This window comes from Calypte anna, chromosome 12 (genome assembly GCF_003957555.1).
Source record: "Calypte anna isolate BGI_N300 chromosome 12, bCalAnn1_v1.p, whole genome shotgun sequence".
Taxonomy (NCBI): Eukaryota; Metazoa; Chordata; class Aves; order Apodiformes; family Trochilidae; genus Calypte; species Calypte anna.
In genome coordinates this window covers 20,545,338-20,559,789 of record NC_044258.1, presented here as the reverse complement: position 1 = coordinate 20,559,789, position 14,452 = coordinate 20,545,338, and the positions used below count along the sequence as shown (strand labels likewise).

Here is a 14,452-nt window from a genome sequence, read left to right as displayed (position 1 = left end):
CCTGCAGCCCCTCTGCTGCCATGGGGCTTTGGGTTCCCCACCTGGGATAACTGGATTGGGTGTCCTGAGCTGGGGAGAGCACAGGATGCAGAATGGGAGGCAGGGGCTGCTTACAAGGGGTAAACAGCCTGCAGAAATGGATGGAAAACCAACTGTGTCACAGAACTCCTCAGATTTATACAGCCATCACTCCAGCTCTGCCAGTCCTGTGACACATGGTGCATTATGGCATGGATAGCTGAGGTGCTGCTGCTGATCTCCATGAAATGCTGGAAAATCAAAACCAGACTGAAAGTGGGTGGTGTCAGTTATATTTTAAGTTTGCCTTTTCCTTATATATATTTTTTTCCTATATGCTTCAAATCCCTTAATAAGATTTCATCCCTCTGCTTTGGTCTTGTAAATCACTTTTCTGTCTGATTTTTGTCCAGCACTGAGGGTGATGTCACCACTGAAAGCTGAGAGGTAGGAGGGCAGCAGCTCACATGGCCAGGAAAACCCTGGATCATAGCAGGGATCCTCCTGGATGTGGGGGGGCATTCAGGAGGAGCTCAAAGCACCTGGAGAGCCCCCTCTGTCATAACCTCTTTGGGAGAGACACAGATGTTTATCTCAATTTAAAAAAATGGTTTTTGATAGCCTTTTTGTGGTAGCAGGGATGTAACCAATAGGAAGAGTAATAAAAGGAGTTCTTGGGTCAGATCATGGCACAGTGACAGAAATCAGTCCAAGCCAAAGGAGGGACAGCAGGACATCCTTTTACCATTGCCTGTCAGGGCTGCAGTACGTGCAGTAGGTGTTGGCTTTGTCATCCTGAAAATGCCTGAGACTGATCCCAGTCTGCTCCTGAACTTCAGCCTGGGTAGGGATGAAGCAGCCCCAGGCCCAGACAAAGCAGGGAAAGCCACAGGATCAGAGAGCTGCTTGCACTGCAGCACAGAGCTAGAGAATTCCAGCTTCATCTGGAGTCAAACAATAGCCATTAATTACAGGGAAGGCTTTCCCACAATGAATCCCAGAGAGGATGGGAAGCTGCACCACGCCACAAGATGATGTAAAGTTTATTCTGCAAACTCAGCAGGCACCATTGCACATGGCACTTGCCTCTTAGGGAATGAAAAGGAAACTGAATTGCTTATTTGAAAGTTAGGCACATTCTCATGTACTGCTCTAGATAAATAATGAACTCCTTTGAAGATCATTCTGAAGATCTGTATCTGACTTTATTCTTACAAGCTTTAAAAATAGTGGGGCTCATGATCCGTGTTCCCCCTTGGCAGTGGCAAGATATGACATTCATCATTTCTGAGTATTTACCACAGAAAGTGATAGTGCCCTGTAAACATACAAAAAGCATGTCATCTCCTCCTCTGCCTCTCAACTGCTGCTGCTGATAACTCAGTCAGAACCCTGAAACCCTTTTGTGATGCTGGGAAGAGGATCTGAGCTACCTGGGGTGACAGACACTGCCTTCAGCATCCCCAGCACTGGGCTAAAAGATAACTTTTTATCAGCCACACCTCTGACTCCCCTGCAAGGTATCACTGAGGAAGATGCCTTCAGAGACAGAGTCGAGAGGTTCTTGTCTGTGTTCATTTTCCCATCTGAACCAGAAAAGGAAATATGACTTTGAGTCAAAGAACAGAACCAGACACTCGCTGGTCAGGGTCTGAAAAACCATCAGGTTTTGCACAAAAGATAGCTGGAAGATTGAGATTCCAAGTCAGGTAATAAGATTGGAAGAGCAAAGGATTAGTTTTACCCTCCTAAATAAAAGCTGTAATCAGCCAAGTGCATTGTACTGCTGAAGAGTATCGATCTTGAGCATCTTTGGCTGCATCTTTCTCCTATTTCCTACTTGTCTGCTTTGCAGATAAAAACTTCTGGGTCAGGGGAAAGTCTGAAAGTATCTGGACACCAAGATCAAAGAGAAAACTGCAGGAAGTCTTGTCAGCATTTCCAGCTAATGTGAGATTGCTGAGAGGCTGAAAGTCCTGGCAGGAGAAGCTGCCATGGGGCTGCTGGGGGGCGTGAAATGGGGGGTGGGATCCAGTGGGAACAGAGATCCCTGGGGATGTGCTCAGAGGATCCAGTGGGAACAGAGATCCCTGGGGATGTGTCCAGGGGATCCAGTGGGAAGAAAGATCCCTGGGGATGTGCTCAGGGGATGCAGTGGGAACAGAGATCCCTGGGGATGTGCTCAGAGGATCCAGCAGGAAGAGGGATCCCTGGGGATGTGCCCAGGGGATCCAGCAGGAAGAGGGATCCCTGGAGATGTGCTCAGAGGATCCAGCAGGAACAGAGATCCCTGGGGATGTGTTCAGAGGATTCAGCAGGAATCCATCCATACCCCCAATGAGAGGTAGGAGAGGCAGGTCCCAGGAGTTGCTGGATGAACCTTCCCATCTCCTGAACTCAGGGTGCTCCAAGCAGGACCATGCTAGGGAAGTGCACGAGGTCTTCAGGAAGTGTTTCCCAATCTTAACCAGCTCGTGGCAGGGAAGAAACAAACCCAACTGGTGTGACTCCTTAATTGGAGCCAAGAGTACAGAAAAATGCTAATTTAAACTACATTTTAAATGCTTGGGTTTGAATGCTGTGGACTGGAAAGATAACAAATAGTAGCAAATTATTTTCCCCTGCTTAAAACAAAGCAATTAATAGTACTTTGCTTATCTCACCTGGAAAGCCAGGCTCTGTTGAGAGCTGTTAAAGCCAAGTGTAAAAACAGTTAGCATGAAACATAATTAAAATAATGACCTGAATGATCATCTAAAACATCCCAAACGAGTCCTGAAGTCAGAGCTACAAGAAAATTATTCCTCTCTACTTCTTGACTTTGTTTTATTCCTCCCCCTCCCCAGGTACTGAGGATGAACACCCAGTCCCCTTTCCCCATCCCTTCAGCCCTCCTTGTCCTGCCAACACCCCAACACTCTTCCAGGCAGATCCCTGGATGTGACAGCCAGGTAAATACATGGATATAAAGTGATCATGCAAGGAATCATTTTCTTATGTACACCCACATTCAATAAACACAGCTCTGCTACTTTATCCATTCTGAGAGCAAAGAACTGAAAATGTTTTTCCAATTAAGCATTGTACTTAATCAAAAAGGAAACTGAAATTCTGTGCAGCTGCCAAACAACATGAACATGGGATGGAACAACACATTCGTTTCTTCTTTTTTTTTCCCCAGCTAATTCATTTATGGGTTTCATACTGAGTTAGAGTACAAAGGTATTTTCTGTTTACCCATTTAATGAATTACAACCTATTCTACTATTTACTCTCTTTATTTCCAGTTTTTTTTCCTACAAACCAGCAGCTTCCCCTCAGCCAGCAGTGCCAGACCCAAACCTTGCTGGGTCCTGGCCTCAAACCCATTCCCAGGGCACAACCTAAGCTCTGACAGAGCCAGGACCAGCTTCATTCTCCTCACACTTTGGGAACAGACAATGATTTTCCAACAGAAAAACCAGACCCAAGGTGACACCAGGAGAGGAAACGTTTGCAGAATGTGGATGGTGTCCAAGTCCCTGACCTGGGAGCCAGGTGACAGGGGAGGAGCAGCAGCTAAGCAAGGGACCAGAGCCACCCTGTGTGGGTGAAATGGATACACCCAGTACAGCCTCCCCGTGCTTCAGAAACACCCCACAAGCTTAATTTCCATAACAACCACTGCCAGAATTTATTTCTCTATTTGTACTTTCCAGGAAACACAACGATAGAAAAGACTGAGTAAACACTTCAGCATCTCATGGGTAACTAACTGGTTTAACTGGGGACATCCTTCCCTCTGGAGAGGTCCCTTTCCCTTGATAAACACAGGACAAAAAGCTGTATTTTGGACAGTTTGTTTTGGAGAGTTTTCATGTCCCCCCAGGCAGTGACTCTGCCTTCTCTGAAGCCTGCTGGACACTGGGACTCAGCCCACGATGGACTCTTGGCTTCCACTCCCCTTGCACCAAAGCCTTCCTGGGATGTTTCCACCTCTCTGAGCCAGCACAATCCCAGAGGAAACTGGTGTCAATCCTCTGGTCAGGGCATTGCCTTAGCAAACCACATTTTGTTCTGCTGTGATGCACACAGGGCTCCTCTCCTCTCCTCTCCTCTCCTCTCCTCTCCTCTCCTCTCCTCTCCTCTCCTCTCCTCTCCTCTCCTCTCCTCTCCTCTCCTCTCCTCTCCTCTCCTCTCCTCTCCTCTCCTCTCCTCTCCTCTCCTCTCCTCTCCTCTCCTCTCCTCTCCTCTCCTCTCCAGGTGTCCTGGCATCCCCAGGGCTCCCTGTGAGCCCCTGGGACAACTGGAACAACTTGGCTTGGGAGCTGTGGGCTCTGTTCCCTCACAGAGAAGCATGTACAGCTCCCAGACCCAGCCCTGGGCTGCTGCTGGCCAGATAAATGTAGTATAAACAGGAATTTGGGCAGTAAAGGGACATCTGGCCATCCCCCAGTGGGAGGGTGACAGTGTCCTGCTGCCCCAAAGGAGAGGGACCTTATGTGAGAGAGTCCAAGTGGCAGGGTGAGCACCCGAGAGTCAGAGAGATTCCCTTCCAGCAGGAGACTCTGCTCCACACACCAGAAAACATCTCACACTGCATCCTCCTCATGCTCCATAATGTGTCCCATCATCTCAGAGCAGCACAGTGACAGCACCTCCAGCTGCAGCCAGATGTGCAGCTCCCTGAGCCCCCAGCCCCCTTTGCCCTGCTGTCTGTTTGTCCTGGGAAGCACAGGGGGGGACACACAGACACCCACCCCAACCCCATCTCAGGTGGGAAATCTGAATTACTGAGTGGGCAGCAAAGGCAACACCATGGGCAGGGGCAGCTCCTCACCTGAGAGGAATTGCCCTCCTCTTTTTCTCCAAGTTGCCCTGCTTGAACTGCAGAGGTGCAACTAACAAACATCTTAACAGAAAAATCAAGAATGTTCCTGCAGAGCAAAGAGGCTAAATTCACTGGAAAAAAATAGTTCATCTTATATAATTCTGCAATACAGTCCCTAACAGAATTACCCTCTGAGCTGCATGGTTAAACAGCACCACTTTGCTGCAATCAACATCTAAATTTTTTTTTTTTTTCCGAAAGTCTTGATTTCAAATAACCTGGAAATGTTAAACAGATGATAGTAATAAGAGGGCAGGTTTCACAGAAGGCTCCTTATTCCACAGTCACGACAAGCATCCTGACAAGAGGTGTAACTATGGCAACTCCTCTTTCCTCCCTTTTCCCACTGAAGAGCCAGGGCAGACATCTCACCAGAGGCAGTGCCAGGCAGCAGTGCTCTGCCTTACAGAGGGGTAACCCAGCCAAACAGCAGCCCCCAGGCCTGCAGCACCTTTCTTTCCTATTATGTGTGCTCCCTTTGTTTCCTGGGCATTTACCTGTAGTTAGCCAGGTATTTGGGTTGCACCCAGGTTAGAGAAGAAAACCAGGCTTTGTTCCTTGCTGCCAGACAGAGCCCAAACCCAACAATCTCACCCAAATTCAAAGCTCTCCTTTTCATAACAAGAGGATGCTCTCCTCTTTACTGCACCACTATCCCTCACTCAGACATGGCTGTTTTTTCAGGAAGCCAATAAAGAGAAAAGAAACCCTGGAATGTTTTCCAGAGATGATGCTGGGTGTGAAACTGGGGCCTGTTTGCAGTAAGGAAAAAACATTGTAAGAAAGTCTGATCTCATAGGTTCCTTTTTTTTGTTTTGGTTTGGTTTTTGGTTTTTTTGGCTGCTTACTGTCATCAAAAAACCAAGCAAACAAACCCAGGCCCCTGCTGCACAAATACCCTCTCTGTTTGCTGCCTGTGTCAACAGGAGCCACATCCATCTCCTTCCAGGGAATGATTCCGTGCCAGTGACAGATGAACACTCAGCTCTGCCCCACACTCCTTTTACTCACACACATCAGCACTCTCAGTTCCCACCACCTACCCTGGAGTTTTCTAAGGCTTTGCTATCCACAAGTGACAAAACCCCTCGAGGTCTGGGTCAGAGCCCCAGAGAGGAGGGGACAGACAGGGACACCTGAACCAGTGCAAGCCCAGGGACCCAGGGGCCAGGGGGGGCAGATGAGTTTTGGGGACAAACATCATTTTTCTCTAACTGCTGGCTGAGCAGACCTCAGCACCCTGTCCCTGGGTGCCACCCAGGGGCTTTTCTGCTCTTTGCTCTTCCACCTCTGGGCAGACTTCCTCGTGCTGCACCCAGAGAGCTGCAGGGACCCACACCCTGCCCTGAGATCTTCATTCACTTGGGATTCTGCTTATTTGCAGTTTTCCTGGCAGTTTCTCTCTCTCTCATTGCTATGATCAGCTTTTGGAACTCACTTACTGGATTTTCAGTGGCTTTTTGAACAAACATCCTTTCTACTAACCCAGTGCCACCAGCTCTGCCTGCTGGGGGAAATGCTTTGTACCCCCTGGGACTGCAAACAGCACTGACCCCAGAAACGTACAGGGAACAAAGGGAAAAAGGGAAAAAGGGAAAAAGGGAAAAGGAAGAAGAAGAGGAAAAGGAAGAAGAAGGGGAAAAGGAAGAAGAAGGGGAAAAGGAAGAAGAAGGGGAAAAGGAAGAAGAAGGGGAAAAGGAAGAAGAAGGGGAAAAGGAAGAAGAAGGGGAAAAGGAAGAAGAAGGGGAAAAGGAAGAAGAAGGGGAAAAGGAAGAAGAAGGGGAAAAGGAAGAAGAAGGGGAAAAGGAAGAAGAAGGGGAAAAGGAAGAAGAAGGGGAAAAGGAAGAAGAAGGGGAAAAGGAAGAAGAAGGGGAAAAGGAAGAAGAAGGGGAAAGGAAGAAGAAGGGGAAAAGGAAGAAGAAGGGGAAAGGGAAGAAGAAGAGGAAAAGGAAGAAGAAGGGGAAAAGGAAGAAGAAGGGGAAAAGGAAGAAGAAGGGGAAAAGAAAGAAGAAGGGGAAAAGAAAGAAGAAGGGGAAAAGAAAGAAGAAGGGGAGTGGGGAGAGGAAAGGGGAGAGAAAAAAGGAAAAGGGAAAGAGAAAGGGGGAAAAAAGAAAAAGAAAAAAAAAGAAAAAAAAGAAACTTATTGAAGCCAAAGGGAGCTCTGGTTCCCCCTTGGAGCTGCTGCTGGGGACATTCTGCTGACTGCCACCCGTGCTCAGTTCTGTCACCTCTGTGCACAGCTCCCCACTATACCTGGGGGGAAATAAAGCTGAAGCCACTCATTCAATAAAGGCTTTGCTCCTAACCTGATTGTGTACACACATTTACACATTTCACCCCAGACATCAGCTGCTCACTTCCAAACCAGATGTTAGATGTCCTTAAAACAATTCTGCTGGCTGTCCTTTGCTCCCTGCAGCACCTGGCAGCTGCTGTGATGCTGATGCACAGGACCCACAGCAGAGCTGCCTCACCCAGCTGCTGACTCAGAACAGAATTATTAATTTCTAATTTTTAAATTCTTAATGAAAAATCCTACCTTGCTTTGATGAACAGGAAAACGTGCTGTGTACCTGCAGGCTGCTGGGCAGAGCTGGGCAGGGCCATGTCTGTAAGCACAGGAATCCCATGGCAGGGACCAGCCAGCAGGCATCACATGGAAGCACAACACTCCCCAGGCCATCAGGAACATTTCCTTTCCCAGAATCTTGCATCTCCAGCAGGCACTGAAGTCCTTTCCCTCCTGCCCTGCCTGCACACCCAGCCCAGGGCTGAGCTGCACCAGGAGGGGAGCACTTGGGGCTCAGCCCATGGGCACTGCCCTGGGATGGCTCTGCAGCCCTGGCTGCTGCTTTACCTGTTAGCAATCATAGCTTAATAAATCCAATTAGCTGCTTGTCAGAACCAGGGGCAAACTGAAATGACTGCAAAATGATTTCCTAGCTGTCAAAAGCCACCAAATGCAAACCAGATCAAGAACATCTGCAAAGACCCTGCACTGCAAAACCTCAAATTCAGCTTCTGTGCCAGCTCAGGGGCCAAACCCCAGTGCAAAGTTTATCCTACACCTCCCTCAGGCTTTGACTCCAAGGCTCTTGGCTGCTCTCCCCCAGATCCCTGTCCCAGCTGCTTCCTATCCAGCTCCCCCCACTCCCATCCTCTGGCCAGACAACACAGAGGGGCTGAGAATTCCTTGGGCAATTCCTGGGGGCTCAGAGTCAGGTTTGGCACCTGAGGCTGGGATCCTGGCTGCTCCTGCTGTTGTTGTAGTCCCAGGATCAGTGGCAATGGGAAGAGCCCCCATCCCAAAAGGCACCAAACACAACTGCAAAGCTTCCCCCTGCCTGGGCAGAACCCTGGCTGCAGACACTGCAATGGCCAAGCCTGGGGCAGCTCCAGAGACTTCAGGAAAACCCAGGTGAGGACATGAAGTCTGATTTCCTGACCTACAGCTCTTCATCTGATCAGCACAGGGAGGATGTGAGTGCCTGAGAGGCAGTGCTGTAAGGTGACATTTGTCCTGCTGGGGACAGAGGGGGCATTATAAATATATGGAAGAGAAGAGAGCCAAAAACCTTTGTCTTTTCCTTGCTATTACAATTTATGAATTTGACAAACTCTCCCTGAGAGGATGTAAGGACTGATAAATTAGTCAGAGGGAGAGCTCAGCACTACTAAGACTTTATTAGACAAAAAAAGCAAGCTAAGGACTGCTCTGTGAAGTGTAACAGGAGCTGCAAAATCAACAGCTCACACTTCCAAATTTCTTAGCAAAAAAGCTGACATAAAAAGTCAAAAAGAAACAATGGAACAAATGAGGAATACTGAGATTCTAATTACTACTCATCTGTGTCCCAAAGACATGTATCTAAGTGCCCAGCTTTTAATATCCAAAGCACTTGAAGGCATGAATAAGGTGTTTGACCCATCACTGTTCAGAGATCAAACCAGAAGCTGATCACTGAAGTGCAGAAAGGATTCCAGTTTTTCAAAAGCCTGACACTGCCCCCCAGGTTCTTGTCTCAGGGAAGTCCTGCAGGTGGGAGGTACCCTGCAAAGTAATTAATAAAGGAGCACTCAGTCAGCTGAGTGCATTAAAGTGCATTGTCAAACCTAGCTGTTCTGAGATGTAAAAAGAAAGCAACTGATCCCCAGACATTGAGAGGAGGCTCTGGCAGGAACGTGCTGAGTCTGCAGCCTGCCCAGGCTCCCGGGGCATCCACTGCCCTGTGCTGCCACACTCACAGACTTCTGCCAGGGACATTTCCTGGCCAAATAATAATTTTTTAAAAAATTATAATTTCCTAAGTATTTCCAGCTGTGCATAAGAAAGTCAAAAGGATGAAGATTTGGCTTCTCCTGACCCTACCTTTAGTTCTCATTCAACAGCAGCAAGAGGCTTATTTCTGGGAGGCTTGAAATGGAGCATTTAAACAGCACATACTGCTCTCAGCCACATAAAGTGCTGCCATGGCTTAAAACCCATACATTTCTTGTGAGGGACACCCTTCACAGTTGGAAACGTCATGAAATGTCTAACCTTGCCTTGCCAAGGAGAATAATTGCAGCCCCCTGGTATCACTCACCAGATGGCTTTGGGAGAGTCTGATTTTTGGCACCAGTTTGGCTGCTGGGCAACAGGAGGCTGCCATGGAGACACAGAACCTGGAGGAAAACACTGACTTGGGTGGGTAGAGACCTTGAGAAACTGGGAAGGATCAAACTGCAAATTAAATGTGCAAATGAGAGGGTGAGAGAGACCAAATTTTATCTCAAAAACTTGTTAAAAAGGGAGGTGAACTTGACCAGGAGTCACCCCAGCACCACTCATCCCATTGTCAGGTAAATAAACTGTCAACAGAATCATTTACACCTGTACCAAAATCTACCTGTACAAACTCATGTCCAAGTGTACAGAAAAGATGCACTAGGGGCTAACTGGGGTGTGGCACAGGCATCTCTGATGGATCTCTGTGCAATGCTCAAAGTGAGCCTATCATGCTTACAAGAAATTTATGATAAGTGTTTAGTTTTTCAGCAAGCCAGAATAAAAATAGACTCAGTGAAGACCTGTCAAGGTCTTTTGCTTATTAATTTTGACTTCAAATTCTCATTTTTGGCAGTCTTCACTGCACAGAAAATCCTTCCAGTGAGGTTAAGCACAGAGCACTTTCTCAGGATGAAACTGGCCAGATTTAAAACAAAACTGATGCTCCAACCCAGAGAATAATTATTCTATAGCATGTACTGTAAGGAGTGATGAGCTCCAGAACATCACACAACGGGGACTCAAAGCCTTCAAAGAGCTGCCCAGTCCCCAGAGAAGCTGCTGCTGGAGGATGTGGGTGACCCCAGGAGAGTCCCTGGGGCTGTGAGCAGGAGGAGGACAGGCATGGAAAATCCTGGCACTAGAGTAACTTGGACTATTAACCTCTTCTAACATAAAACCAAGATCAGTTTGAAACCACATCTTGAGTCCCACCCCAGCAGCTTCATTAGGGCATCATCTCAGCAACTGCATCTCTGGTCTAGGAGAGGTGTGACCAGGACAGACACTGACCCCACACAGACCTCCCCAACCCTCTCAGGGCTTTGCAGTCACCACAGAAATCCCTCTGCATGCAGATCAGGCTAAAAATTGTTTGTGAAACACCTGGGGCCTTTAGGAAGCAGCACCCAGTGCCCAAGCCCTGGCAGAGGGTCCCTGCCTTGGGTGGCAGCTGCCCTGACCCCACATCCCTGGCACTGCTGCCCATGGGCTGGAGGTGTCAGCCCTGTCCTGTCCCTGCACAGAGCTGCAGTCAGCAGCATCTCCAGATCAATGGGGTCAGTCCTGGAGATGTCCCCACTGCCCAAAGCAGGGCACAGGAGCAGCCCAGGTGAATTTCAGAGGAGTGAGAAGTTGAAGGGTCTGGCAGCTGCTGCTCCTCCTGCTCTCAACCCCTGGCAGCCCAGAGCAGAGCTGGAAAGGTGCTGCTGCTCCAGAGCTGAGGTCAGGCCCTCAGCTAACAGCAATTGATGTTTCTTCTCCAAAGTGATGGGACCACTGGGCTTTACACGTGCTCAGCCTCTGGCCCAGCTCCAGCTGAAGTTCAGCAGGAAGGACAGAGGAATGAGAGGAGGATGCTGAGGAGCTGCAGTGCTTCCCCACCATCCTTGCTAAAACAGCTCTGAGATGCTGCAGGGCCAGCAGGGCCATCTCACTGCAAACAGCAACAGAACCAGCAGTGCCCAGCAGTGATGATGCCCCAGAATATGATACATAAATAATGATAATGATGTTCATCATCATCATCATCCCCCCAGCATCACCCCGGGAGGCAGCAGAAGGGGCTGCACCAAGGCACCCCCAGCCAGCCTTGCCCTGGGAGGCTCTCAAAGCCCAGGGGGGGGATCCAGGTCTGTCAGGTACCACAAGCACTTCTGTCACTGCACTGCCTTTTCCTCCTCAGCTTTAAGCATGTGGCTTGGTGAGGGACCAGGAGGAAGATGGTCCAGATGTTTCTGCAGTGCCAGCTGGGACACAGATAAATTGCAGGAGACGTTGGAGTCTCTTTCCCTTGTTTGAGGGATGGACAATTTCATTCCCTGACCCAGACACCAAGTGGAGCTTTTCCAGCCTTGTGTTCCCACCAGGCTCAACAGCAAAGCAGCCCTGTTTGTCACCCCCAGGAGACAAGTGGAAAGCATTAGAAATGCACCTGCACCTCTCAGTGCATCACACATGGAAACTGCTGCAGCCAAGCAAGGGCTGAAGCACCAGGTTGATACCCACACACCAGTGTGTGTGCTCCCAGCAAAACCAGGGGCAGGTCACAGCCCCCTTGATGTTTTCCTGAGATCCTTGCTTTGCTTTCAGGTCAGTATCCTGCTTCCTGCTGTGCTTTGCTTTTTACTCCTAGAAGAACAGATCACAGCACAGCAACCAGAGGAACAGCATCAGTCCAGCTGAGAGGCAGAGCAGGGAAGCAGCCCCTGGAGCAGAGCCCAACCCAAACCTCCAGCATCTTCCACAGCTTGGAATGGCCCAAGCTCTAAGGTCTGCCTGAAGAGTCTGAATTGCTTTGTACAGGACTTGGCTGACAAAACTTTCTGTGTGTCTTTGCAGATGGAGATCTTTACATTGTACAGTACTGTTGTGTGGGAAAAAATATTTAGAAATCCACGTGAGTTCCTGATTCTGTAAATGTTTAACCTTTGTAGAGTTTTATTTTAAAAAACCTGATTTCTCCTGAGATGTAGCATCTCCTCTGGCTCCCTCCTGCTCTTCTCATCTCCTCCCTTTAGCAATTACATCCTCACACAGTTGCCCTTTGCTCTTTCACACTGGGTTTGCAGTAACACTTCCAGTGGCCTCTTCCCCTCTCCCCCCTTCCTTACCTTTCCCTCCCTGCCACCCACCAGTGCCCTTCCTGACCCTGGCCCGGGGTCAGCCAGAGCATCCTGATGATTCTAGAGAGCTCCACACCTGAAGGAGTCTCTCTGTGTAAGTTAGGGTAATGGCCACGATTCAAGTACAATAAAAAGCAATTTGAGCACTTCACAAGAACTCGAGTTGAATTGAGCCTGGAGCGGTGGCAATTTACACCACCCAAAGAGATTATTTCATTTTTTTTTTCCCTATGACTCAAAGACTCAATTCAAGCAACATTTGCTACCTTTGCTGATACAAGTTCTCCCCTATTAGGGCTCAGCTCAGATTCTGGGGGCTGAACACAGCAATTTCTTCCAGCACCCCTTGCCCAGTGCTGCAGCAACCTGGGGCAAAGGAGGGGGCAAAGCCACCCGAGCCCCCCACAGAGCTGCAGATAGGAGAAATATTGACCAGAGGCTGTTAGTCATTTGTCCCCAGTGCCACGTGCTCTCCCATCCCTCTCATTTCACTAGAAAAGCAGCAATTCTGGGCTGATGGAGTCACAAATACCAAACCAGCTCACAAGAGGACACGTAGGCAGCCACAACACCCAGAAGCAGCCAGCCCTCAAAAATTGTTCACTTGAGATTGTTCAGGAGAGGTCACTGGGATCACCCAGCCTCAAAAGCAAGATTTTGCAAATTTTTTTTTTTTCCTTTGAGCCATTTATAATTTTAGAGTAAAGGAGACTGCTCACATGTTAGCTAACATTCTTTTCATGCTGCCAGGCAACGCTGCTGGTGAAGCTGCTAGAAATGACTCAGAAAACATTTCGTTAGTGCTTAGATGTGATTGCCATAATTAACTTCTGATCATTTGTTTGTTCCTTTTTAAAATTGTTACCAGATATCTCCATCCTCAAAGGCTTTATTGGGATCCACCTCCACTGGTGGGAAGCAGAAGACCAGCAGTCCCTGGTTCCCCTGGGACACAGCTCAGGGATTTAAATCCCCCAAGCCTTGGGTCTGCCCTTTTCAGAGCAAACCCCTCAGAGCTTGGGTTAAAGGATACGTGAACAATTTTTAGGTCAGACACTTGTTTTCACACAGCTGCACTAATGCACATTCCTCATGTATTTATGTATATCAAAATCACCATCATAATAATAATAATAATTAAAAATAAAGTAGTAAGAAGCTGGATTTTTCCTTACCTTTTTGGAAGGTAAAGCAGGCAAAAGCTATACAGTAGGTGGAAGAGTGTACCAAGTAACAGACTTTTGAACACTCTTTCTTACTGGTGGTATGCAGTCTACAGGAAAAGTAAATACATTGGTATGTAGAATACGTCTGCTCACAATAATCTCTTCAAATTCTGCCCTGTCAGGGAGGCCATGACATTAATCCAAGTGAAGAGCTCAGCTCAGAGCTGCCAGAGTGGGAAGCTGAGAGACGCCAATATACAAAATTAACTCTGGGTCAGAGATAAATGGACCAGTTCACACAAGTTCAGGTACCTCTGAGCACAGGGGCAGCTGCTCAGCAAAATGCAGGTCTCATCGATTATTTTTTTCCCCCCTCTCCCCTGCACAAAGCCTGAAACATTTTGGTTTCAGGCTCCCCAGCCCTTCCTCACCCAGACGGTCACTCTCAGCCTTCTCCACATCATTAACAACCACTTAATTAGCTTTTCTTCTTTTCCTGGGGAAGATGGGATGGGCAGTGTTAAGGATGGAGTGCAGACACAAGCAGGGCAGGGGCTGCAGATGCTGTGTGCCACATGCACTGTCCCCAGCTCCCAGGCCATGGGACACAGAGCTCCCAGGGCAGCTCTGCTGGGAATGGAGGCATGCAGAGGGGTCTGCTCTGTCTGGGGACAAGGGACAGCCACTGCACCTCTCTACTGCCACATCTCTCTGCTGAAGGCTAAAGAAAAACCCTCCAGAATACCCCTGCACTGAGCCCTCCAGGCACCTGCTAACCTAAGAGTCCACAAACCCTGCTGAACACCAGACTGAAAACATGAAGTTTTGAGGCTTCAGAGCTCTCTGGTGACACCTTTGTCCTTTGGTGCTTCAGGGCAGCTCTGCTTCTGTCTGCCAGGGGACAGCAGGGAAAGCAGGACAGCAAACACCCTCCTCCCAGGCAGGGATGCTGGGCCAGAACAACCTCCCCGGTACCAGGTTCCCTCCCTCTCCTTTTGGTGAAGCC

At 48.6% G+C, this 14,452-nt stretch overlaps 1 protein-coding gene across 1 annotated transcript in view; it reads right to left on the bottom strand.

The window, feature by feature from the left end:
* Nucleotides 1-13,482: 13,482 nt before the first annotated feature.
* GRM7 (glutamate metabotropic receptor 7) overlaps nucleotides 13,483-14,452 on the bottom strand; it is a 181,044-nt gene continuing 180,074 nt past the window's right edge. Inside the window, 1 exon segment of the mRNA XM_008501358.2 lies at nucleotides 13,483-13,553. Coding sequence (XP_008499580.2) covers nucleotides 13,483-13,553 — 71 coding nt within the window.